This window comes from Electrophorus electricus, chromosome 8, assembly GCF_041902795.1.
Source record: "Electrophorus electricus isolate QZ-2024a chromosome 8, ASM4190279v1, whole genome shotgun sequence".
Lineage (NCBI taxonomy): Eukaryota > Metazoa > Chordata > Actinopteri > Gymnotiformes > Gymnotidae > Electrophorus > Electrophorus electricus.
The window spans coordinates 32,177,929-32,205,672 of NC_137504.1; the positions used below are offsets into that span (position 1 = coordinate 32,177,929).

The window sequence follows — 27,744 nt, forward strand, 5'->3', positions numbered from 1 at the left end:
AATGCATGATACACAATGACACAATTTCTAACTTCTATACTGCCTGTGTAAGTTTTATACTACCTGTGCCTTAGCGATGCTGTATCCTCTTTTCGTTTACACATGCTTGCTCATTGTGAATGACAGTAAAATTGAATTGACTTGAATAGTTCCAAACAGCTGTTAGAGAGAGAGAGAGAGAGAGAGAGAGAGAGAGAGAGAGAGAGAGAGAGAGAGAGAGAAAGAAAGAAAGAGAGAGACAGCCAGCCAGATAGTGACAGGCATCTATAAGACTACTCTCCCAGAACTGAAACACCATCTAACACTAGAATACCTTAGAGGACCCCTTAGGCCTCACTGAAGCACTTGCATCTTATCAACTGACAGTAAATAACTTCCCATTTACTTAACACTAAATACCTCAATGCAATCAATCTCGCATACCTTTAACAACAGACTACAAACTTCTTCTAAGTGTAGCACTGCTCTTCTGAGCCGGAATGTGTGTGTGCAGCCTTAGTGCTGTTTTACACACTGTTGCTAGGAAACATGACTTGGAAACATTGTGAGATAAGGAACCAGGGTAAGGCCCTCAGAAGGTATCACAAGCTGTGTAAACATCTTAAACCACATTCCCCCCCCCCCCCCCCCCTCCCCCCTTGCTTATTCATAGAAATTTTTATTCTTGTTCACAAATGAGTCATGTTGCTAATTTTTGTATTCCCACTGCTTCTCCCCCCCCCCCTCTCTCTCTCTCTCTCTCTCTCAGCAATAGCCCTTATCCTCTGGTCTAATCTATGCTGGTATGGAAAGGACCCCCATCTGATTGCAAACCCAGATCAAGTGATAGCACTATAGTCTGGAGCAATTGTGGGTGAGGATTTGTGGGATCTGGGGTGGGGTCATACATCTCATATCTGTTATTTCTTATTTTCAAATGTCACAATGGGCACCAGTGCAAAATCAAAAACAGCTCTTGTTTTTGTCCAGGCTGAAGAAGGTTTTCAAATGAGTACCCATGGTGGTAGTATAATGTACTACAAGTCTGAATGTGTCCACAGAAAAGTCTTGTGCCAACAAAAATAAAAATGCACAAATTTGTTAAGTTGAACCAAGTTATATTTCAAAAATCATTTATTAAGAATCAATATACAATGTATAATAAACACAGTGAGATTAAGGCACCGGGTCATATATTAGCATTAGGCTAATCTGAGATGAGATCTATATAAAGAGGAACCGAGTCATAACAGTTCTGAACTACTGCAATGAACTTAAATAAGTTCCAGAATAACAGACCTACACTGTAATGGCATACCACTGCATTCTATTGGAATACCAATGCATCCTAAAGGACTACCAGTGCATTCTAATGGAATACCACTGCACCCTAAAGAAATACCACTGAATTTTAATGGAATGTAGCTACTGATATGGTATATTTAATATAAATGTTTACAAACAACAACAGATTGCATGTGGTGTGTCTGTGTGTATGTATGTGTGTGTGTGTGTGTGTGTGTGTGTGTGTGTGTGTGTGTGTGTGTGTGTGTGTGTGTGTGTGTGTGTGTGAGGGAGTGTGTGTGTGTTTGTGTATCTTTTGGTCCCTGATTCTCCAGTTTTTTTTCCATGGGCTGAGTGGGAGTGGCCAGGCACCAGTTTGGTCCTCACTGATTGGCCAGGAAGAGGGGGTTAGAGGTAATGCCCCCTAGTTGATGATCTGTCGGGGTCGTCCATAGCCAGTCATGCCTGCCTGTGATGCTCCTTTGTTGGTGCCCATCTGCAGACCGATGACAGACTGCCCCTCCTTCATCTGCTCCTCCGTGAAATCTCGCCTGTTCTCCTGAGCTTTCCTGATGCACGCACACACACACACACACACACACACACACACACACACACAATGCATGTACACACACCCAATGAGAGATATGAAGAAAAACACCTGGAAATGTGCTCCTTGAACTGGAAGTCACGGGTATCACCAGGAACCTCACACGACTTTCTCAATTGGTCAAAAACACTGTAACCTTCAGAAAGATTTATACACAAGAGCATTAGCCTAAATCCAAAATGAACAGTTTCAAATCTGTTATGCTGATAGTCACCTTGAAGGAGCCTGTTGCTTCATAAAATAGAGAAACTTCCAGAACCTCAGAGATTCATTTACATAGAGTTATTTCTGGAGCTAACACTGTGCAAGATAAAAAATTAACCGTCTGACTGATAAGTGCTTGTTTCCTCGTTGCTATGGTGCTAAAACACTGACACTTTTGTATTACCGAGTCGACATCAGATTTTGATTTTGTTGTCAGGTTGTTATGACAATGAGTTGCAAGAAACAAAATGAATACAGGAACTGTAAGCACTCACACCAGAAAAAGTGTCGAGAAGAGAATTGCCACCACAGCCGGTTTATGACCTTAGCTGTATATTTCTTTTTTTCTAGAGAAAACAGGATTTGGGGAGTAGGATTTAGATTAGACTATTTCAGCTAGAGCAGGGCAATACTTTAACAGAGTTAATCTAATTAATTTTTTTCATTCTTGATTACGATTTAATTTTTTGTGTCCTTACATAATGCAAAATAATAATTTAATTCAAACGAATATTTCATTTTATTAGAGTGGACTTTTGGTGCGCATAAATAAACAGTGCAATCTATAGCAGGCAAGTAGTGAAAAAAAATGTTTTAAATATATTTTAAATATTTAGATATTTTAAATATTTGTAACAGACTTAAAACTATTTGAAAACTGTAAGTATAAAAGCAATGTAAGAAACATTTTTAAAATACATTTTAATCTATATCCATTCAAGAATAAATTTGTTGGTTTTTCTTAATGTGAAATGCTTCTATATCAGTAATTTCTTCCATGCCATATACAACAGCACTAAAAATGAAGCAGCTAATCGCGTTTAGTGGAAGTTTTGGCAGTTGGAGGGCAGCTTGTATTTTTGTTTGTGTTGTAGTTTATGTGCTAGAACAAATTTATCATGTTGCTACTTTTTTTTTTATTGCAAATGTCTTTTTCGACATTCCTTACACTTTACTTAATTTATTCCATATCTGTCTTTTCAAATTCCATATCAGTCAGTCTTCAGGTGCGGTTCCTATGCGGCTTTGATTTCATTTTAGTTTCATTTCTGTCTCCACCCTCTCGTGTTTTGTGTACTTCTACCCTTCACCGTTTTCCTTTCCTCCTAAATGTATTGGTGTATCGGCCATTGTTGTAATTATCTCTATGTTTCGCTTTGTATTTCTGCGTTTTACTTTGCTTTACTATGTTTTCTGGTGATGTGTCTTTGTCTGTCTGACTATGGACTGCGTTAAGGTTAATGAGAAGGCATTTACGTAAACTCACTTCATGTGAAAATATTACTAAAGTGATATTTCCTCACTTTTACGAATCTTCTCTCTGCAAACTGCTGGTGTTTTGCAGTCATATTTTAATATTAAGGGAGGAACAGGAAATGGCCAGACTCCTCGTAAACTGGCTCTGATCACACTCACCTGTGGAACCAGGAAGGGTCGCCACGGTAACAGCCATCAGTCTTGGTAACCGCCAAGCTTCCCAGTGCCATCAGGGTCATCTGCACAGCTGCCATGTCTTTACCTACCAACACACACAAACACACACACAGACACACACACATCACATCACATATTCTTGTTTACATACACATATAAAATTGACTCACATACCAGTTGTTATCCTAACTCCACACCCATCAGCCTGTAGGCTTGTAATGACCATCTGTCCAATTACACACACACACACACACATATGTTCCAAGAACTGAAGGCAGAGAAGGCCCGTGGGCGGTCTCACCCTCCCAGAGGTCAACAGTCTGGAACATGTCGGACTTGGTGACGCCGTATTTCTCAGCAGCAGCGAGGAACTGGGAGATCTGTTCCATCTGCTTGAAGGCCATGGTGGAGTTCTGGATCTTCTTTACAGGCTTGGCGTCCCTGTACAGGCTGTTAATCAGCTCACACAGGATCTACAGTGAGGACGGAGGAGGGAGGTGACATTGTAGGCTCACAACAACCAGCAGCCAGCACCAGACTGTTAGCTTCAACTGTCTGGAGCAGGACTTATATAACAGAACACACCTGCGCAGTGGGACCCTCTTACAGGCGTTTTATAACAGAACACACCTGCGCGGTGGGACCCTCTTACAGGCATTTTATAACAGAACACACCTGCGCGGTGGGACTCTTACAGGCATTTTATAACAGGACACAACTGTAGGGTGGGACCCACTTATAGGCCTTTTATAACAGGACAGACCTGTGGGTTGGGACCCATTTAAAGTAAATAACTCCACCTACCAATTTATCTGAAAAAAGTCCTAAAAAATACCAAGACCAACCAAAGGGTCATCGCACCATCTTTTCAGATTATTTTCCCTGTTTCTCTGTCCTGACACAAACACACACATGCCCACATAAGCACACACACACACACACACACACACACACATTCTGTGGAAGCTTACACAGCCGTCCTTGAGCCATGCTTGGAAGCCCTGTTTGCCTGGCTGGGGTTTGCCCACGGATCCACCACACTGCACAGATATCCAGTCTACCAAACGGTCCTCCAGTTCAGGGTCGTACTTCTTATCGATCTTACTCTGCACCTCACGGCTCAGACCATACGATGGACCCTTGTTTGCCATTCTGCCTGCAAAACACACACACACACACACAAAATTCAGTATTGATATACCTCTGAGGCCTTACGCATTTAAAATATCCTGTAACAAAATCTGCTTGTCTTGACCCTGTCCCTAGTCCCTAATTTTGGCTCATACTGAAAAATAGTTTCTTTAAAGTAAACAAATGAAAATTGTAAGAACCAGAAATAGAGATTTCATAAATTTTGTCATATGTTGTTCTGAGTTTTCTTGTGTTTTCTCATAAGTTTATTAAATGTATACAAATACATGTACAGACATTGAGAGAAAACATTTTCATTTTTACATAATTTTAAGAATTCCCCTGGTAACTAAGATGTAACTAAATATTTTGGAGGGATTATCTTTCATGAAACTAAGTGTTTACCTAATGCTTTACGTAGATAAATGAGTAAGGTGGTGGTGGTGGTGGTGCTGGGGTGTGTGTGTGTGTGTGTGTGTGTGTGTGTGTGTGTGTGTGTGTGTGTGTGTGTGTGTGTGTGTGTGTGTGTGCACGTGTACGCGCTGTCTCTTGAGAAGCCTTCTGGTTGAATGAGCAAGCAGTATACACCCACTAAACTGGCCCACAGTTGGTAAACTCCTTAATCAGAAACTGCTGATCAATGTCTGCATGTGTATGTGTGAAAGAGAGAGAAAGACAGAGAGAGAGAGAGAGAGAGAGAGAGAGAGAGAGAGAGAGATTGAGAGAGAGAGAATAAGTTTGTTTATGTGGTGTGCATGCTTTCATAGAGTTTAAAACAGCATTTGAGCAATTACATTATCAGCTTTCCCAGTGGAGCCTGACAACTTTGTCATTATCAAATATTATACTATTATTATATATCAGTTATCATTAAATATGGGTGTATCCATCTGTTCAACAGAAGCAAACACGTTAAATTAAATAAGTAATAATATGTGTGAATGTCAGCAGATGACAGCAGGAGGAGCACAGCTAAGTGTGAGCTGATTGGGCCTCAACAATACCTCAGCTGACCTTACTGGGAAGGAGACAAATCGATGAGGATGGCAAATTTGAAGCTAACCCCACTCTCCCACACACACACACACACACACACACACACACACACACACACACACACACACACACACACACACACGAGGTGGAGTGTGGAGTGGAAGGGAGGGAGCGAAGCAGTCAGTAAACCCAGCTGCAGAAAGTGTGTGTGTGTGTGTGTGTGTGCCAAGGGTATTGGCTCCTTTCCCATTCACTAATCATCTGGATCTCTGACACTAGCTATAGCTGAATGCAGAGAGCCTGACAGGTTTTACCTCCATACATGGCCAGGAGGCATCAAGGTGACAGGCCTGACGCTTGTAAATTCTTACTCCCTGCTGATTCGCCAGCCTGAAGCTCGTTACACTCTGACTCACTGCTGATTCGCAGGCGAGTTGCTCTTTAGAATGAAATACTGGGCTTCTTCTAGCATGACCTCTCCCTCATTACAGCAGGCCAGGTACCATAATCACTATTCATACACACAAGTGAGGATTCTACCTAACCAACCATTTTGTCAGTTTCAGCCACTCTATGTTTGGATAAACATCCTTTTATGTCAATATGGTCTCAAAAATGATATTATTTGAGTCATATAAAGAGGAACAGACATAATGGACAGAGTTGAGCAGCAGGGATCAAATGTCACTCCTCTGCCCAGTGCAATGGACGCAGCTATGTAAGTACATGTTACCGCAGGTCTGCTTTAAAAATACTGGTGGAGAGTGCAACTGAGGAGGCCAAAGCCATAATGGAACACACACGCAGTCAAAGATCCACCCTGTCAATTGTGTGCTCAAGTCACATTGATCTGCAAGCTGCTGGTCAATTAGAGTTGAAAGGTTATAACAAGTCACGTGATCATCAGCGGAAGCCTCACTAGTCGCTTCCTGCTTCTTCAGTGTTTCCCCTTCCCCCACTTCCTGTGGACCTCCTGCCTTTGTGTTGAATTTGTCCCCCTCTCCCTCTTTGTGTCTCTTCTCCCCTCTCTCCCCTCCCTTCCTCTTCCTCTCTGTCCCCTCTTTCTTTATGTCTCTTTCCCGTCCTCTCTCTCTCTGGCCCTCTTTCTGTATTCCTCTATCGCTTTCTCTGCATTTCACTGTAGAACACGTAGCTTCATTAGTGATTGTCACCAGACTGATGTGAACTGAAATGACCCGCTAACCCTGACTCACTCTGCTCACCGGCGCTAACCCTCAGTCTCTCTACACACAGCAGTGATTCATAGCTCGCACGGCTACAGCTCGTGGCTCGGTCATGAGGAGAACATTTAATCTTTACTAGCCTTGCTTCTTTCCTTTCTAGGTAGACCCTTAGAATATGCCTCACTTTTCCCCATCATCCTGTAGATTTAGATAGTAGATATAGGACACATATATACTCTGTGCTTTCCTCAATAAAGTGGCACTCTCTTGATTCACTACCCTGGTGTCAGTGTCTCTTGACTTCTCTGGATTGATCCGGCTACAGAGGACAGAGGACAGAGGGCAGAGGGTAAGTTGGAGGAGATCGAACCTGATGTACTGGTCACTTTGAAGCAGTTTCTAACAGGCATATTTCTACTGGTCCTGCCCATCCTGCCAGAAGAAACATGGCCTGCCTTTGTAAACTTCCTGTATGAGTGAAATGGTTTCTTTCTTTTGAATATGTTTCATGAACCAACAAGCTACTAAATAAAATCAATCAGATATAACAAAGACAATGTTTACCAAGGGTGTCAAGAATTCTGGGGTGGATTATAAATGTGGGATTAAGCATACACTTCTACAGGTGGACATCTAAACAGTTGTAAGCATGTAAGTAACAGGATTTTGAGGGGCTGGGGACACATGGAGATATACAAAACTTTCACACAGAGGAGAGATTCTACATAACACTTTAAATGAAGACCCCAGGAGCTATGTGGTTTCAAATTGTACAAATCTATGATGCCAATAAAATCAGGGTCATCCTGTTTCAAGATGATTATATGTGAAAGTTTATGACTTTCTTACAAAATGCAGTTTATTCAGAATAAATCATAATCCAGAATGCCTAATTATGTGTCTTTGTTGGTATGTGAGAATGTGAGAGGGAATTAAAGTTAGACCGTGAGAGAGCTAGAAAGATGTTGCAATATCCTCATTCTGGGTCTGTTCCATCCTGTATTATTTATTTATTTTTAATTGTAGTCCTTGTGCAGTCTAACTGCATGTTCAATTAGTAAAGATTTGTTGTTGTCTCATGTGTGGCTTTCTCAGTGTTCCCAAAATATACATGCAAACACCCTGAACTTTAGCCAGAAGTTAACGATAACTTCTATAAACATGCATCACGAATTACAAAGTAGCAATCTTACTTTTGCTCTACATACACACACACACACACACACACACACACACACACACACACACACACACATAAACTAGCATTTCTCAATCTTCTGACATGACAGTACATTGCTATTACTATGCAGAAAAAAAGTGAATATCCTTTAACAGACGATTGCATGTGAGATGTTTTTCCCAGTTATTGCAATCTTGTTCCTCTCAAGTGCACTCATGTGCACAGCCAAACGTAAATCCTTAACCCCTTAGATGCCTTAGTGCGATCCAGTGTGTCGTTCTTATAGAGCCCCTCACCCCCTACACAAACCCAGCTGGGAGGGCTTTAAGCAAAACTGGTTTGGGCCCTGAAACTGCTTCTAAGTCAAAGACTGAGTAAACAAGAGAGAAAGAGGGTGAGAAACGAAGGGAGGGAAGGGGGAGAGAGAGAGCGAAAGAGAAAGAAAGAGAGAGAGAGAGCGAAAGAGAGAGGGTCCTGTCTTTCTAGACAAAACTCTTTGCAATGCAGTTGTTATTCAGTATTATTATGTGTGTTGAGTATGAACAAGGGATGGGTTGAGGTCAGGGAATCTTGTTATTGCAACATATGTTCTGCCAATAAAAAACATTCTACATGAAGACGCGCGCGCGCGCGCGCACACACACACACACACACACACACACACACACACACACACACACACACAGGGTTTTAGGCATGTACTAACAAGCAGAGGAATGCAGTTGTGTGAAAATATGAAATGCTCAACCTAACGGTCTCAGCGTGTGAAACAGTGCACGGCCATAGGTTTCGCTATAAGCTTAAACCTAACCCTGATCCCGAGCAGGGAATTAGCACTAATCTCCACACTCTGTGCTGACATCCTCATTATCTGAAGGATCCAGATATACTCATTTCTCTAGGGGTTTTTTTTTTTCACTTTTTTTTCACAAAGCAGAAACAGGAAACCAACAGCTATGTACCAAAATGCATTCTCTCTCGCATTCTCTGTTTCTCTTCGTCTTGATAACTGAACAGCGACAGCAGTTAAGCTTGAAAATACTCACAGTTTAGATGTAGAAAAAACCACACAGTTTAGAACAACACCAAAAAAAAAAGTCAGGCAGCTCCTTCACGGTTGCTAGGTGTGTATTCCGCAGCGCAGTGTGCGCATGTGCACTTGTGTGAGCAACTGGAGCAGTGTATGTGAGCACTCTCGACTTCCTCTTTATCTCAGATTCCATTCAGGGAGGGAGTGGCAGCTGGAGGGAGAGTGAGCTCACCCACGTTATGAAGGGAGGAGAGACGAAGAATGAGGAAAAGCTCCATGCCTTTTATGGCTGTGGTTACATCCTCCTTTCTCTCGTTCTCTCTCCCTCTCCCTCTCCCTGCGGGCTCCTCCTTTTTCCTCTTGTCATTTTCCTGGGCAGCATGCGAGCCTCCTTTTTTGGAGAAGAACTTTTTTTTTTGGAGTGAATTCTCCAAATGCCTCCTTCACCCCCCTGCCTGGAAAAGCAGAATGAATGAGAATGGCGGGTGGGGGGGTCGTGATGGTATGTGAGGTGGGGTCAGGGGTTAGTCACTGGCGGTTCATAGTTTAGATATATCACTTATGTCAAAAAAGCAATCAAATGATCATAATTTGAGATATACTCACAACTATTCAAATGACAGAAGTAGGGGAATAGAATGGAACTTAAATGAAGAGAGAATGAAAGGGAAATACACACACGCACGCACACACACACATACACATGCATGCACACCACTCCCATCTAACACCAGATGACCTCATTCTACAATGTGTGATGGCACTGATGATATATATATATATATATAGTCTAACTTTGCAAGTTCCCATAATGACAGAACCTTCCTTTTATCACTATTATAATCTTCGTTGTCTCCATCAAATTCAGAAACATTATTTCAGACATAATTTCCATTACGAATGCTCATTTGCTAACTTTTTTTCTCTTTTAGTTGAAAATATTGTAATATATTGTAATACATTATTGAATTTTCCCCCCGTGGACGATTCTGAAACTGTTCTAGGAGTGAGGAGGTAAAGGCCCTGCTGCAAACAAGCCCTTTGTGTTCCTCATGTCTGCAGTGAAAGCGTATGCTCCTGTGTTCATGTGCTGCCCCTGCCCTGCTGAGATAGTGGGAACAGGAGTCTGGCCTTTTAAGGAGTCACGCATACTTTTTATTCTTACACGAGGCACGAATGAAAATAGCACAACTAAGGTCATTCAGCTAAAACATTTGTAGTAAATGGCATGTAACTCTGGGAAAGTAACTACAACCTTGGCTCATATGTGCAGGAATGTGTGCGTGGTGTGCGCGTGGTGTGTACATGAGTTCTGGGTTTACTTTGGGGAACAGAGTTCTCATTTCTCTCCTCTCACTTTCATCTTGATGGGAAACGAGAGAGACTGAGAGAAATATTTAGCCATACGTATAATGTTTCTGTACCATTATAGTGTGTATTAGTGCTATACTGTGTGTGTGTGGGGGGGGGGGGTATTTTATTTTAAGATCCAGCCTTTCTCTTATTCTCCCAGAATGTGGACTAAGAGAGAGGCTGATGCACATTCGCCCCCAGCTTTGTGCACGAACACGTCACAGCTTTACAGAAGTGATACAGAGATCTGGCCAGAGCACAAGCCAAAGCACTATCCACCATTAACCACAACAATAACACTGCAAAGTTCAGGTTTCACCACTCTAACACACCAACATCACCACCACTAACAACAACAGCAATAAAGCAAAATACCTCACAAGCTTATTTAGTTTACATTTGAAAGAGTGCACAATTTCAACAAAAGAACTGCAGACAAAGCTCAACAAAAAAGTCCTTTAATCCTTTAATCACTCACACTACAATAAAATGCTGTTATGTAAAGCCTATCTCCCTTCAGCATTACCAGTGCCAACATTTATCTGAATCACATACAACACAAAAGAGCTGATTTTGAAATCTGGTAGGAGAGACTCTGATGACAGGTATGACGAGCAGAAGGACCATCTAAAGTGATTTAATTCAAAGTTTGGGCACATAGAAAGTCTTTACATATAATCATCTCAGCTAACAGAGAAAGCTCAGAAGAACTGTGAAAAAATTAATTAAAAAATTAAGTGTGACGGTCCAGTGCAAGCTAATGGTGGGACAGCACCTCATTAACAGGGTTTTAATGTGTGTGTGAGAGAGAGAGGGATAGGGTGGGGGAGCTCTCTCTCTCTCTCTCTCTCTCTCTCTCTGAAAAATTTAGAACGTTCTGATTGCAAAATCAAACATGAGCAGGTCGAAGTCAAACTAGCACAACACACAAGAGCCAAATCATGAACAAACAAAGTACTGCTCCCCCAAGAATGTGCCAGAAGAACTGTTTTGACAGAGTCATTCCTGAAAGCCTTGAGGTCGACTAAGACCCACACCCAAACATCCTCAGACCCTGCAGGACTTCTCCTGGTATGGGCGGTTGTGTGCTCCTGAGTAGCCAGCTCACAACATCAAGGAAAGGTTTTCACGCAACAGACAAAAACCTTCAGAACTGAGATTTTATTTGGGAATATTTTGGGTGTTTACAGCGTGACAGAGATACAAGCACAAACTAGACAGCAAACAGCAGACACGATAGACCTTAGCCAGTAGTGAGAAGAGAAACGTCAAGGTACTTTTGAAATATTCTTTATCTTTATCTGATATTAATCACTTTATATATAAAGGAGCATTACATGAAAATTGCACAATTTACAGGCTTTGGGAAAACATTCTTCCCAACCATTCTATTCTGGATATTAACTATATATTAACTACTTATGAACTCTAGATAATGACTACTATAACTTCTGAAATACACATGAACTAGATACTGAATGGAAAAGCCTACCTTATTTCACACGTTGATTATTATCCAATAACACTTTATTTAACAGTAAGACATATCAATTGCTTAGAAATCTTAGAATGAATGAATTAAGTATTATTTATATAGTGTATTTCAAGGAATCCAAGGTTGCTTTATAATTAACACACACTCAGCATTTACCTCCAGTCACACACCAGTGAGAAGTGGCAGCAAATTGCACACAGTGTACTCTCAAACAGAAACCCTGCCCCCTGGGATGGGACACACACACACAGTGTACACTCAACCAGACCCCTCAGGCCTCTGGGGGACTGAATCAGGTGCCTGGAGGGGAGAGAGAGGACACCACCCAGGAGAGAACATCATCCACCACTAGGCATGCAGACACACAATCATTCACACACACACACACACACACACACACACACACACACACACACACACACACACACACACACACACACAGATGACCTCATGGTCCTCACGTTCTAACGTGTGATGGCATCATTTCCAAACTGATGATATATTGTCTGACTTTGCAAGTTTGCATAATGGCAGAGTCCAAGCACACAGTGTTAATTGTCATCTCTGAACAGCTAACATCTGATATTAATTACATTAATGCCATCCTCTATGAATTATCATCACTGCCGCTAGTGATTATACATTTGGAGAAGAAATTTGGTTAACAAATATTTTCCAGCTGTTTGTAACAATGTCAGGAGATCTTAGAGAACCAGACTGTGACTTAGAGAGCCAGACTGATCAGCGTTCTGGAAAACAGTCCAGTTTTCAGTGCGTTACTGATTAGCTCAGCTTACCTCAGATCAGCTCACTGCTCTGTTTTTGGTTACCTCATCAATTTAGTCATTAATTATAAGCACACTCAGAGTTTTATATTCAGTAGGATGTTTATATATCCTGCATTCTCTAAAGGAGAAGGAATAACAGAGAAATGAAAGGATATAGGATGCAGTCCGCAGGAGAGATTCACAGGAGTAGCGCTAAAGTGTCAGTGACCGGAAACATAAATAAGGCACCAGTACTACGACCACAGATACATTGCTTGAACGTTATGGAAGTGTTGCTTAAGCGTTTCTGCAAAGGCTGACACAGAAAGCTGAACACTCACCAATAAAGGCAGTCTAGAAGGAGCAGAGGAACTCGAGGTTAGTGTATTTTTAACAGATATGCAACTGAAATACAAAGTCCATAAGGCTCAGTGAAACATGCAGCAAAATGAACCATAATTCTCTGCATCAAAATGAACCAAGCTCCTTGTGTCTCTCCTCCCTCCTCACCTCCACTCTACTCCTCTCCTCATCTCCTCCTCTCTCCCTCTCCTCCTCTCATGCGTCTTCCTTCACTTTGCTGTCGTAAGTGCCCTGGCCCTTGTAGGCCCCCACATAGCCGCTGGTGTCCGGCATCTCCTCTCGCCCCGCTCTGCCTCTCCCTCTGCCGGACTCGTCGAAGCGCTCTTTATGGGAGCCTGTGTACTTACTGCTGTCTGTCAGCCGGTCCACCGCGGAAGCCTTGGCCACTTTCTACACTCACACGCACACACACACACGCATGACTGAATGAGAGTGAGACAGGTGGAAACCAGAGAGTGAGGAGACAGTGACTGCAGTGAGGGTGAATGCGTGAGACCGCTGCTACCCACCGTCACGCCCACGTTGGTGGGCTCCTTGCCTGCGATGAGGCCATAAAGGCTCTGCAGCGCCTCCTCCTGGCCTTTCCCTTTAAAGCGCTTGGGTGCCAACTCTGTCATGGCCTGTGTGAACTGTTCGAATGTAATCACGCGTGCAGACTTGGCTCTACACAAATACACACACACACACGCACACGCAAACACACACACACACACACAGAAAGAGAGAGAGAGAGATTTAATATATGAATTTTATTATGAACTATAAAAGTGGTCTTGGAATTTAATCTGTATAGTTTTTATGTGTACACTGGCCTTTATTTCACTGTTCACTAAACCACTTCAAGATATTAAGTTCTTGATGTTTGCCTGGTGGTCATTAAGTGCTTAATGTTTTGTGGTGGTTCATTCTGCCAAAGCAGTGAGACCCTTCAGTGCCAGAGCTGCGAACCCCTGACTGAACTATAGTTCACATGACATAACATGACATCATTATTTGTAACATCACAGCAAAGCTGCACACAGATGAGGTCTGAGACATTTTTGACTGCTCATCGCCACCAAGATGATTTATATGTTGGGAAGATTTCAGGTGTTATTCAAGGAGTATCAACAAAACTAATCCCATACTAAACTAAACCCACCACAAAATACACAATTAATCATATGATCTAATCCTGAACTAATCTCGGGACTAACCCCAGACCAGTTCCAGGACTGACATGGGAACGAACCCAAGACATAACTGGCTTTGCTCTTTGCTCCCTCAAACACCTACTTCACTTTGCTGAAAACGATGTCCACATCGGTGCCGGTGACACCCTTCCCATCGATCACCTTGCAGTCTTTGCACAGTTTGGCAAAGTTCTTTCCATTCATTTCTTTCCCAGTGGCCTTGGAGTCACCATGCACAGCAAACTTCTGGAATGCTGCCTCCATATCCGCCACTGATGCTGTGCCAGAGCCCTCTGCCATGCTACCAGAAAAATCTAGAATATCAAGGAATATCACAGCAATTTGGACAAAAGAAAGAAAACAGGCATTAGAGAGAGAGAGAGAGAGAGAGAGAGAGAGAGAGAGAGAGAGAGAGTCCAGTCAGTTCAATATATATTTGTATTTCTGTGCATCCAAGCTAATTTAACCAAAGACTTTTCTGGTTCCTTCTTCACTGCTGTCTTCTGATGCAGGAGGTATATATTGTATAAATGTTGAAATAGTGTTGTGATGGTGATGTGTTACCATGATTCAGCATCTCTCCTTGCTATCCCATGAGCCTTTGCTTATATGCTCATTTACTCCATTAGTGAGATTAACTGCCAGACGGAGCTGATAAATGCTTGCTCGTTCTCGCTCGCTCTCTCTCTCTCTCTCTCTCTCTCACAGACAGAGACATACACACACACACACACACACACACACACACACACACACACACACACACACACACACACACACCAAAACATTTAACACTAAAAGCTCACTTAGAGCATTGCTATTCAGTAAGTCTTTTGATCACATCAGTACAGAAGCTTCTGATACATGACAGCATTGTTCCTACATATGAATTCTCCTCTTTTTTTTCTTTCCGATCACCAACTTTCACACGCACACATAAACACACACACACGCACACACAGGTGCACACACACATGCACACACGCGCACACACACGCGCACACACACGCACATGCCATATGCTCTGATTGTATTTAGGATAAAACCCTTTCTCTGGCAACCCCCCCATGTGCATATGTCAGGTGAAAATACTCATCACTGCAGTGATCATGGCACCAAACTCACTGGAGCTCAAATGGAAGAGTTTCATGGCATGACATCGTCATTAACCTCACAGAGTTAAAAGTGAATGCTACAAAGAGTCGCCTTCAAAAGTTTCTAAATTTTTGCCATGTCTGTTAACAATGAAATCAAGAACCTTTTCCAAGTATGTTCTATAAAAGTGTTATCTTCAGGTGCTACAAGAGATAATGGAAATGTCCTGTAAAATTGTATTGTACATGTGCTTTAAAGTTGTATTGTAAATGTGTACTGTAAAACATCCAGTAAATTTACTGTAATCATTTCGTGGTTGCATCAAAAGAGTTTATGTTCTGTGCTTTTTAGTGAAATATTTTAGTGCATTTCATGTGATGTTCATCTGTGAATAGTTAACAGTTAAACATATCAGAGCCATTGCATCATCGCAGTAAGCACCAGCAAGTAATAATTTTGCCATTATCCAGTGACAAATCTATGGTGAAGTTAAAAAGAATTGAAAATAATATCCCTGTGGTTCAGAGACAGAGTCAAGATTTTTTTGGGTGGGCTTTATGAAAACTGAATGGAGTTTGCATAGATAGCAACAAGTAAATCAATACACAAGCAAAAAGCTGTATTTCTAGAAACCATAAACTGCGACCACTGACATTTTCCAAAACATTTATAGTTAAGATTTTGTTAAGCACATAACATGTTTGAATCAATTTTCTACAAAAGACCAAGGAGAATTAACATGCTTAGCATTTAACATGTTTAAAGTGAAGATTTAACATGTTAACTGCCCTTATACTATTCTAGGTCACAATTATTTGTATGCCTTCGTGTCGTTGTTGGTGGGTATATATGTGTGTGTGTGTGTGTGTGTGTGTGTGTGTGTGTGTGTGAGAGAGAGATAAAGAGGTTGGCCTACCTGACACTGAGGAGAATGGGAACCTCCAAGTCTTGATGCGGATCTGTTTCTACAAGGATGCTGAGTGTGTGTCTGCGCATGCGTATGTGTGTACACGCCCTTGCCTGTTTCTACCAATATAAATGTGTGTGTCCGCCCTCCTTTCAGCTCTGCTCTGATGTGCGTGTCTATGTATTCATCCGCACGTGAGTGTGTGTGAGTGTGTGTGTGTGAGAGAGAGAGAGAGAGAGAGAGATGACGTAATACAGAGGGGGAGGAGAGAAAGCACGGCCAAGCACAAACGATGACATCACACTCTCTCTCCCTCCCTTTTTTCTCTGCTCTTCTCTGGTTTTCTATGTCTTCTTTCCATTGGAAATAATTTTATTCCCTCCTTCCATTCCTTTAACATGCATCCACCTCCCCTGCAGCCTTCATTGTTCAATTGCCTTTGCTCCTCCTTCCTTTCTGTCTCTCTCTCCCACCACACCCAACTCAGTCATTAGAAATGGCTCTGCAAACCAATTTGTACACACACACACACACACACACACACACACACACACACACACACACACACACACACACACACACACACACACAGAGGGCAGGAAAAGTACCCACCTCCCTCAGTTTTCTCTATTTGCATTTCCAGTTTTATTACCACACAATAAACCAACTTTTTACATAAACACCTTTTCATTTATTTTTACACAATTTATCCAACTGACTCATAGTTCAGTCTGAGGTGGATGCTTATAATTAAGGGATATAAGTAATTATTTGGAAATGTATTTTAATAAGCCTGTAAATGAAATGTAAATGCCATTGTTTCCTTCAGAACACCTTTCTATTACAAAAACTTCACTGTATATAGGTAACATTCAAGACCGGTGTGAATTAATTCCTAGAATAGTTTAGCAATTATTAGTGAGGGCAGAGTTTACAAAAGAAAACTGCACAATTAACTTTATTGCTAATAAAATTTGAAGCTTTTAATTTAATGTTTTACTTTTAGTTTATTTTGAGATGGAAGTAAACTGATCTTTGGCACAAAATCTGAATGGATTTAGCAGAAGGCATCCTCCTGCAGGTGAGTGTTTGTGTGATGTGTTCATATGATGCATTGAGGCCAGCGTGAATCATGTCATAAAATGTGCACACGCGCACACAAACACAAACACACACACACACACACACACACACACAGTGCAAAAACGCTATAAATTCCACAGTTTACTGGCTCTCTATTGCCCATCCTTATTGCACGCAGGAGCATGTCTTCAGGTAGCGCAGGTCTCCTTAAGCCACTGTTCCAAACCTAAACTAGGGTGAGGAAAGCCCCATTCTACAGCCCTATTCTACAGCCCCATACTACAGCCCCATTCTACAGCCCCATACTACAGCCCCATGCTATAGTCCCATTCTACAGCCCCATGCTATAGTCCCATACTACAGCCCCATTATACAGCCCCATTATACAGCCCCATACTACAGCCCCATACTACAGCCCCATGCTATAGTCCCATTCTACAGCCCCATGCTATAGTCCCATACTACAGCCCCATTATACAGCCCCATACTACAGCCCCATTCTACAGCCCCATACTACAGCCCCATGCTATAGTCCCATTCTACAGCCCCATGCTATAGTCCCATACTACAGCCCCATTATACAGCCCCATTCTACAGCCCCATTATACAGCCCCATACTACAGCCCCATGCTATAGTCCCATTCTACAGCCCCATGCTATAGTCCCATACTACAGCCCCATTATACAGCCCCATACTACAGCCCCATTATACAGCCCCATACTACAGCCCCATTCTACAGCCCCATTCTACAGCCCCATGCTATAGTCCCATACTACAGCCCCATTCTACAGCCCCATACTACAGCCCCATTCTACAGCCCCGGGACTGCACTCACTCACCCAAGTCTCCACAAGACGAACAGCAGGAGTGACGATGCCCCTCGCCATGTCACTGTTCTGCCCCACTCACATACGGGAAAACATCAGAAACGGCACAATTAGTAAACTTTGGTGTAAACTCGGTATGAAAATAATTTCAATTAAAACTGACAAAGAAATTATACTATAAGTTATCACTAAGTGCAATGCAAAGAGATATCATCCCTTAGCTTGCTAACAAGAAATTCTTTCATAGACCACAAATGTAAATGTAAATGTAAATATAAATGTAAATGATTCCTGTGAACTGTTTAGTGAGAAACCATACTTTCTATCACTAAATTAAAAGCAACATAACAAGGTTCCATCTAGCTGTTCCGGTGGACTTATGCCACAATAAAACAAACAAACAAACAAACAACAAACAAAACCAGTAAATAAACCCAACTTTCAGACATATGTACACATATTTTAGGTTGATGGAAGTTGATCATCCTTTTCAAATTTCAACGTTTGAAATAAGAGTTTGAAATATGTTACATTTTTACAAATTATACCCTACATATATTCTAGTCTGTATGGTCTACAAATTGTAACAGGAAACATTTTCTTTTAATTTGCCGAAAGGGAGGCTTAAATTGATTACAACTCCAACAAGTTTCTTCATGATTTTTTACTATTATAAAAGCTACATATTGCCCTCTTGTGGCAGTTCAACGTACTGCAGTCTCTGATGATACTCAAATGATTCAACCAGTTTTCCTGTTGTAGAAGGACTCAGAGTCCATCCAAAAAGCAGAGAAGGAAGTTCTCAGATGGTGGTAGCGATGATTCTGGCTTTCTTTTTCTGTGGGGGACCTTATGTCACCTTTGCCCAAATTTTCAGGTTTAAACCCTGGTTATGCCTGGCAACCACTGGTTCCAGCTTTGCCCACTTACTTTGCCACCATCCACAGTCCTATCCTATATATCTCCATGAACCTCCGGGTGGTATAATCACACCCAGGAGGGGCTGACATATAGGATATTGACAATATTAGTTATTGACCATGCCAAAAAAAGTGTCTCGTGTTCCAATTCTCTTAGGAGTTCGGATAGAAATATCTGGTGTAAAGTACACACATACCAGGCCCCATGCTGGCTCAAATACTGTACTGCAATGCATTCTGGTCAATTGCTGAGGTTTGAGTGCACTACACAATGTTCAGGACAAGAATTCTGCACAGCATTGTGTTTTCGTTGCTCAAAGACGATCTATTCTCTCATGAATAGGTTGTTAATTCTCTGAATTAAGAAAGACTTGGTACATCCATAGGAGGGGTTAACATAACGTTGTGCTACAAATCTTTTTACAAAACTGCCTGAAGACTGAATTCAGCAACATTTTCAGAACTGTTACAAGAAATAATTAAACAGCTGTACCGCCACATGCTGCACACACACACACACACACACACACACACACACACACACACACACACACACACACACACACACACATACACGACATCATACATGGAATCAGACAGGGCTGGAAGCTACATGCATTATAGACCCTGTATCTTATGGAAATATTTATATATTTATAATTCATGCCATGATATGGACTCTGTGATAAGGGCTGTGGTGAGTTATTCCATGGGCACTGTTAAGGACAGAGTTAACAGACAATTGAAAATGAGGACTTTCCCCATCAGCTTACAGCTGCCAGACTGCCAACAAAGAAACACAATCTATATCCACCAGCTATGGATAACTAAGTTGCCTTACTTAAATAAGATGTTAGATGTTAGAAATTATATATTTTTCTATATCCATGTTTCCATTTCCATTTATCTTTGAATTAATTCATGATTTGGACACATACATTATAGGATCACACATGGCCAGCCTGTGTTGTATTCCACATGCATTATAGCATTAGAAATTTGCGGAGATTTGGACAGCCTCTATAAATGTTAATAATAAAAACTTTCAAATACTCCAGAAGAATCACATGTGCCATGTACAATTATTATAAATAAATGTATAGTATAAAACTAGCATGTACATATCATACTTAAATTCTATTAGCTCCTTCAAATGTATAGTATGTGGTATTTCAAATATAATTAGCAATTTCTGTCAAAAATGAAATTATATGTATTAATTATTAATATTTCTTAATATATTAATCAATTGTTGAAATGATTTTTATAAAATTATAAAAATGACATTTGGAGTTAAAGAAGACACTTAACACTAGTAAACATGTAACCAAAGCAAGAAATGAAAGCTAGCTCCATTCAGATGCAATCATGCAAACTTAAGGAATGTTAGACAGGTTGAGTGAGGTGTTTCTGTCATCAGATTTAGTTATTAATTTAATAACCTTTAATCCATTACAAGACTAAAGTGTTCAAGGGAGCTAATATAACCCTGATGATCTACATTTTGAACTAATTACCTATTTTTAGCCCCTCTGATCAGAGAAATCAAGGTGTCTTATGTTGACTAAGTGTAACAATTTGCTAAAGGTTCACTAACCTTGTGTGAATACTCACTGTTTCTCTTCCAGAGACAGGCTAAACAAGTGTGTGTTATGCCACTGGCGACCTGCATGGAGTGTTTGTTGTTCCCACAGCGCTCAGCACACATGACACGGCATTATCCCATTAGGGTGATTGCTATTTTCAAGCACCAAACATCCAGAAAGACATAGTCAGACACCTGCTGAAATTGTGGTGAAGGCTCGTACCTGACAGAGTTAACATACTCCACACATGATTTGCCACTATACAGCATAAATTCAGGGAGAGGCACTGGCTGAACCTAAGCCGGAGTTCTCAACAACCCCACTGATCCTGTGTCTCATAAGTTCAATTAGCTGGCTAACGTTCACATAAATTAAGTCATTCATGACAGGTGAAGAATTAAAATGTGCGAAACCTGAAATTAGGGATGTAACCAAATAGGAAATTGTTAGACAGCTAATTACAGTCATAATCATGCTCCAGTGTTTGGTAACACTGATTCTGTCAGCCAGCCACCAAGAACAGGACCCAGGGCCCAGAACAGAACCCGGGGCCCAGAAGATGTGAACATTTAAAGCAGACTCTCTCTTTTTTAGTCAGTGCTTTCTACATGGACACAGTTCTCTGAATAAGATGGATCCTAAACTGGCCTAATTTGTATTTGACCAAATGCTTCTCTGTGACATGATGGTCAGTGGTTGGAATGGGCATTGACTGGCAAGAGTTTAGGCTGATGCTTCCAAGTGTGTTTTTATCATCTTTAGGGTTTCATCTCTGCTTGGTGTGCTTCACGGTTTCCATGCTGGTATCCCACAGTATGCTGGATATACGATCCATGAACAGCATTCCATGCCAACACGGCTACCAAGTTCTAACTTCTGTTTACATACAAGCACGGTTTCACCTTTACCTTCAGAATGTGTGTGTTTGTGCGTTTGTCTTATATTCTCATGGACCAGCAGCCTAAGCACTACTCTATAAATACTGGTGTTGGTCTTCAACTGTCTCTCACACCAGTTGACTATTTCCTTCTCTTGCAATCTGATTTGCCGTACAGCCATGACCGACTCTTTTGTATGTTCCCTGTGTGCAGAGGGACCCCGGGACCCCGTCAGCATTCCCTGCGGAGACACCTTCTGCCTGGAGTGCATCAAGATGTACTGGGACCAGTCTGACCCCACAGGCATCTACAGCTGCCCGCAGTGCCGTGCGACCTTCACCCCTCGGCCGGTGCTGCGTCGCAATGTGCCTAACGTGGGCTCGCGTGACCCATTGATGTCGTCGCCTGACCTGGCACCCTTCCCCTACCTCAAGCGCGGCTCACTGTGCGACTTCTGCACGGGCCGTCGAAACCAGGCGGTCAAGTCGTGCCTGGTGTGCCTGGCATACTACTGCGAGGTGCACGTGAAGCCGCACTACGAGTCGGCCACGTTCAAGCGGCACAAGCTGGTGGACGAGACGGGTCACCTCGACCGCAAGATTTGCCCGCAGCATGAAAAGGGCCTGGAGCTGTTCTGCCGCTCGGACCAGATGTGTGTGTGTGTGCTGTGCACGGTCCGCGAGCACCGCGGACACAACACGGTCAGCGCCGAGGAGGAGCGCGCTGACAAACAGGTGAGGAGCACACGGATATGGCGTTACAAAACAGGACAGACCCAACCAATCACTTTATCGCGTGTAATAATACACAGTATTTGAGAGAAAAAAAAGCATAGCTTCCATTCCTAAAGCGGTAGTTTGGCCCATAATGGTTGAGTGAGAGTTGATCAACCTCTAGAGAGTCTTAATGATTAATTAAGTGGGTCAACCGCTAATCTGTTTGACGAGTGGTTGATTAAGAGTGGGTCGATCACTAGACAGTTTGATCAGTAGTTGACAGAGTGGATCAACCCTTACTTCAACCAATAGTGATAGATCGAGAGTGAGTTGACCGAAAGCTGCAGATAGTCATGCTAGAAAGCTAATAGATATAATCTATGAAATATGTGTTCAAATAGATGCATGCCTGATCACATTGGTTACTGGCATGCTTTAGTAACGTACACATTATGCACATTCTGTGATCTACACATTAGGGTTATACAGATCTGAAGTGAATGTCAGACCTCCTTAGATTTATTTTATCTAAATCTTACAGAGCCATGACTGATACAAAACTGACTCTCAGTTGTGTATCATGCCAGCCATATCAGTGTGGGGATACACCTGAAGCGCAACATATAACACACCTAAAAAACATCATAAACTGTCCTTCAGAAAGTGTTGGTGGTGACCCATTCAGAAGTTCAACGCATTATCCAGGAGCGCATGAAGGAACTCCAGGACCTCAGGCACAATATAGAGGTGCTCAAGGTGAGTCCAGCAACATAGGCACTGAGTGCGGCTTTATCAGTGCTGCCACCTGGTGGTATTCACATGATGTTTATGTTTCATAACACATCTCCCAAGTAAAATGATGCTGAAAATTTAGTGTAGAATGCCCCTGAAGCTAGATTTCCAAATGTTATTAAAAACAGATTAAATGTTTTTCTCAAACAGCCAAAGTAATAGCAAGATTTCAGGATGATTTTGTAAGCCGGCCCCAGCGAGCAGTAAGTGATGAATGTGCTGCCTCTGCTCTCCATCGCCCCCTGGCTGTAGGGTAATGCTCATCGGGCCCAAGCAGCCAGTGATAAGATCTTCAGTGAGATGCTGCAGTCTGTGGAACGCTGGCATGCTGAGATGTGCCAGCTTATCCAGGCCAACCTGCAGGCAGCCCTAGCTCAGGTTAGTACCCACTAGCATGGGTGGGTGGCCCCTAACACAGGTGAGTAGCCCTAGGACAGGTCGGTAGCCCCTAACACAGGTGAGTAGCCCTAGGACAAGTGGGTAGCCCCTAACACAGGTGAGTAGCCCCTAGCACAGGTTGGCAGCCCATAGCACAGATCGGTAGTCCCTATGGTGCCAGCATAAACCTCAGTAGATACCTCATAGATGCCAACACATCACATCACAGTCCACGCTCAACTGCTTTGTGCTGATGGGAAGCTGGAAGAGACCTTGTGGTCTACTGCTTCAGTGGGACTAAAACCAGAGAAGAGAATTTTTCCAAATGCTAAAGCATCAAATATGAACATATCAGCCAGGTACAACTCTACACCTCAAAGATTGAACTAAAATGAGTGAATGGTCATTGACCATCTTGGATTTCAGCAGTGATACTGCCTTGACCAAAGTAATTTTTTAGAGGTTATTTTTTTAGATCCGCATTTTTTCTATGAGATGCCATCTAACTCAGCACCTATGTATCTGCTACGTGTGCGTGAAGTCCAAATCCACTCCATCTGCTTGGGTAAATGCTGAGTGAATGTGTCGTCAGGCGCAGAGCTATGTTGAAAGGCTGGATCAGGAGATCATGGAGCTCCAGAGGCGAGATGTAGAGTTACGGCAGATCCTCGACACCGAGGACAACATACACTTCCTACAGGTACACCACCACATACAGGTACACCACCACTGCATCTATAGCAATCTGAACAACTTACACACTTTGAAATCTATAGTAGAGCTTTAATGGGCAACATGCACCCATGGCTGACTGCACAGAAGCCTCCACAGAGCAGTATTTATAAAAACATAACTTTGTTTACATTTAATAAAGACTTCATACATGAATACATGATTGCTGATGATTTTCATTTCTACTTGTTTCTACTTCAATGGGCTTGTTAAAAGTACAATCAGCTGCAGACATGCTGCTTCCAACGATTCTGCTCAGGCTAAACATCTTCATAGAGCACATTTTGAAGAGTCAGTCAGAACACATCTGACACACATCCAACTACTGCTCATCATTGCATCAAACAAATAACAACAAAATTAAACATGTTCATATGTTCTCGTTGTAGCTTTTTACAAAGTAGTGACAATGTTTACTTCATGATTGCTCAGATATGTAATTTAAATTTTTTATTTTCATATATTGAAAATCCAAGCTCCACTCCTCTTTGAAGTGGTGGCTTGTACTAAAAATACAAGCTCCGCCACTCTTTGTAGTGGTGGGTTACTGACAACACAATTCAGAAAACAGCTGAATGCAGCAACTTCTAAGATATATATCACCCAATAACTAACCACATATGTAAAACAGACATGAAACAAGAACCGGACTGGTCTTTTTTTTTTCTTCCTGTGGTCAGTGTGCAGGTGCAGGTTCATGCTGGTTCCTTTCAATTATAAACACAAATGATCCTAGAGTGCTAATACTGCCCCCTTGTGGAGACTCCCAGCCTTCCAAACATGAGTGAGGGAGTTGCAACTGAGAAGGCACTTTGCATCCTCAAATTTTACATTTTTAAAAAAAACTTTGTTAAAAAAGATGAGCATGTTCGCAACACTTGCTCATGTTGGGTGCCATCAACATCTCCATAGAACTTCCTGGCATTGTCAGTGGCCCCAGAACCCATGGTGCCCAAGGTCCTGATCAACCCAGAGTTCTCCTTCAGTGAGGTCACCAAAACAGCAACCAACATGAAGGAACACCTGGACGACATCTGCAAGAAGGAGACAGGCAACGTGTCCAAAAAAGGTCATCAATCATATGGTGCACGACACTGCCTCCTTCACTACAGAATGCTAATATTACTATGCACGCATGGAAACTAGTTATGACCTAACATAAAACAGGCTATGGGATAGTTTATATATAGTTTAGTTTCTAACTGTTAGCCACTAGCTTTAATTGTTGGTGTGGTATGTTAGCATTCTTGGATGAAACATTCATTAAACAATCACCAACGCCTTGCTTTAAGCCTGGAGTCTTTCAGTCAGTGAAACATGTCTTCATGACCGCTCTAAATTTAGGCTCAGATCCAGTTTTGGGGACAGAGTGCCCTGCAGAGTTCCAAAGACTCCATACCACAACACATCTGTTCCAGCTGTGGAAGGGCTTGAAAACTAGTTGAGCTGAACTGAGTGTATTAGTGACTAAGATTACCTTACACCATAAAGGGCAGGGGTTCCCAGGACTGCAGCTGGAATAGTTACTTCTCTACATATTTATGCACAACAACAACAATATAATAAAAATAATGGCTTTTTTGTTTCCCATAGTGAGTGACACGCCGGTGTATGTGTTAATTCCCAGGACTGGAGGTCGTTTTAAAGGTAAGATGACTTTTATGATGCTCTGTAGAAACCCACACTCCTCACAAAATTAATTTGGACTGAGTACTAGTGGAGATGGGTAATCATGGCTTAATTAACATAACACTGACTGTCTTTAAATGGCTGTCATTCAGAGAATGTTACCATGAAAGTGGTACTCTGTTGAACTGTGAAAGTTGCTTTTAAGAGTTAATCATACAGAAAACATCATCTACACCTCCAGTGCCTACAAGAACAGACCTCCAGGAGCCCAAAACCAGAGCAGACTTCCTCAGATGTGAGTGAATCCCTAAAGCTGAAAATACAACCATATGCCTCGATATCTTTAGACTGGCCTTAGATGAACATAAAATAGAAACTTGTATGCATGAACAATCATGAAATGTGTGATCAACAGATTCAGTTAGACTCACCTTTGACCCCAACACGGCCTACAAAGAGCTCGTCCTGTCAGACAGGAACCGCAGGGTCACCAGGAAGCGTTCGGCACAGTTCTATTCGGAGCATCCAGAGCGCTTCGACGGCTTCTGCCAGATCCTATGCGCGGAGCCGCTGAGCGGATTCCGACACTACTGGGAAGTGGAGTGGAGCGGGGAATTTTCCATCGGAGTCGCCTACAAGAGCATCAGCCGCAAAGGCAAGAATTCCCACAGCCTCCTCGGATACAACGACCGCTCCTGGAGCCTGCTGTGCTCCGATTCCGGATATTCTGCCTGGCACAACAAGCTGAACAAGGACCTTCCGGGAACGGCAAGGGCCACACGGCTTGGCGTGTACCTAGACTATGCCGGGAATTCCGTGGCCTTCTATGCCATCTCAGAGAGCATGGAACTTATACACAGGTTCCAAGCTAAGTTTTCTGAGCCGCTCTATGCTGGATTTGGTGTTGGAGCCTCTGTATCTCTATGTTCCCTGGAGAACCCCCAGCTATGCCATTAAAGAGTGTTGAAAGTTTGAAGTTACTCAAAGTTTCTTTCAACAGAGTAAATGTGGTGATGCTCACCAAGAACATTCATACATTTATATGCAAATTATGCTTTAGAGCTACACCAAAGTACAATTTAGCCAAAATAAATTAATGAATGTGTGGCTCAAGGAAAACACTTTTGAGGCTAACTGTAAAAGATTTTTTTTCCACATAAAACCAGTCAACTGTTTTGAGCACAGCTTCAGTTTGTGAACTAAAAGCAACTGTCATCTACAGATTGGTTATTGTATATACCTTTTTTAAATTATGTTCACACTGGGTATGATAAACCCAGATTAGAGCATGCTGTAATTTTACTTCATGTAACCTTGTTGTTTGTGCTTAAAATAATTCATTTTAGGCTGTATTTTTCTGCATTTCTAATCCTTTCAGAATTTATAAAAATCATAAATTAGCATTTAATCTGAAAATGTTTTCACAGCAAATCAAAATACAGCATATATTTCACTTTGCCAAATGCTAAAACTCGTTATATAACCTCAGTTATGTCAAATAAACTACTGCTCATTGTATCAGATACAGAGAAGCTTCTTTCCATGTGTCACAGGTGAGTCAGACGTATACAGCTCGCTAATGAACCAAACGAAGATCCAATTAGGATCTGGAGTGCCATAACAGATAAAGCTGTGACATCAGAGTTATCGCTATTGTTACCAAATCCAGATCAGGAAGCCCCAACCGTCATACTCTTGGCCTTTATTTTCACCTTTTACTCAGTCAAGTCTTGCAAAGGGATTGGCGATGTGCCAATGACCAGAATCCAGAGTGTTTGAAAGAGAAATCAGAAACATGAATAATGTCACCTCCTCATAGGGCTCTGCGATACAACCAAAATTCCATATCCTGATACAGGTAATTTCATAACTAGATAATGAAATTATACATATTAGGATATAACACATTTTCTGTAAATTCAATACTTTTTTAAATGTCCACCTTGAATTGTTGCATTGAATTATATATTTGAATAATTCTATATTTGACAAATAAAGTTACAAATGTGCAAATTTTC

General features: G+C 41.9%; 3 protein-coding genes across 4 annotated transcripts; 1 reads left to right on the forward strand and 2 right to left on the reverse strand.

Moving 5' to 3' along the window:
- Positions 1-1,460: 1,460 nt before the first annotated feature.
- Positions 1,461-13,321, reverse strand: tagln2 (transgelin 2). 2 transcript variants are annotated; one of them, XM_081719960.1, is made up of 5 exons: positions 11,878-13,321; positions 4,483-4,667; positions 3,813-3,984; positions 3,494-3,596; positions 1,461-1,832 (listed from the first exon to the last, which is right to left on the reverse strand). In XM_081719960.1, the coding sequence occupies exons 2-5, from the start codon at positions 4,660-4,662 to the stop codon at positions 1,688-1,690; spliced, it is 600 nt and encodes a 199-aa protein (XP_081576086.1). In that variant the 5' UTR covers positions 4,663-4,667; positions 11,878-13,321; the 3' UTR covers positions 1,461-1,687. The 2 variants fall into 2 exon arrangements, with proteins under 2 accessions (XP_081576086.1, XP_026884425.1); XM_027028624.3 differs by lacking the exon at positions 11,878-13,321 and adding an exon at positions 9,049-9,221.
- Positions 13,206-16,496, reverse strand: tppp2 (tubulin polymerization-promoting protein family member 2). The gene is made up of 4 exons (XM_027028618.3): positions 16,194-16,496; positions 14,286-14,496; positions 13,520-13,673; positions 13,206-13,400 (listed from the first exon to the last, which is right to left on the reverse strand). The coding sequence occupies exons 2-4, from the start codon at positions 14,480-14,482 to the stop codon at positions 13,206-13,208; spliced, it is 546 nt and encodes a 181-aa protein (XP_026884419.2). The 5' UTR covers positions 14,483-14,496; positions 16,194-16,496.
- Positions 16,497-21,481: 4,985 nt separating this feature from the next.
- ftr84 (finTRIM family, member 84) lies at positions 21,482-27,605 on the forward strand. The gene is made up of 8 exons (XM_027028616.3): positions 21,482-22,213; positions 22,856-22,951; positions 23,240-23,365; positions 23,958-24,065; positions 25,010-25,166; positions 25,691-25,744; positions 25,968-26,021; positions 26,142-27,605. Exons 1-8 carry the CDS (start codon positions 21,659-21,661, stop codon positions 26,681-26,683), a joined length of 1,692 nt encoding a protein of 563 aa, XP_026884417.2. The 5' UTR covers positions 21,482-21,658; the 3' UTR covers positions 26,684-27,605.
- The last annotated feature ends 139 nt before the right edge of the window (positions 27,606-27,744 follow it).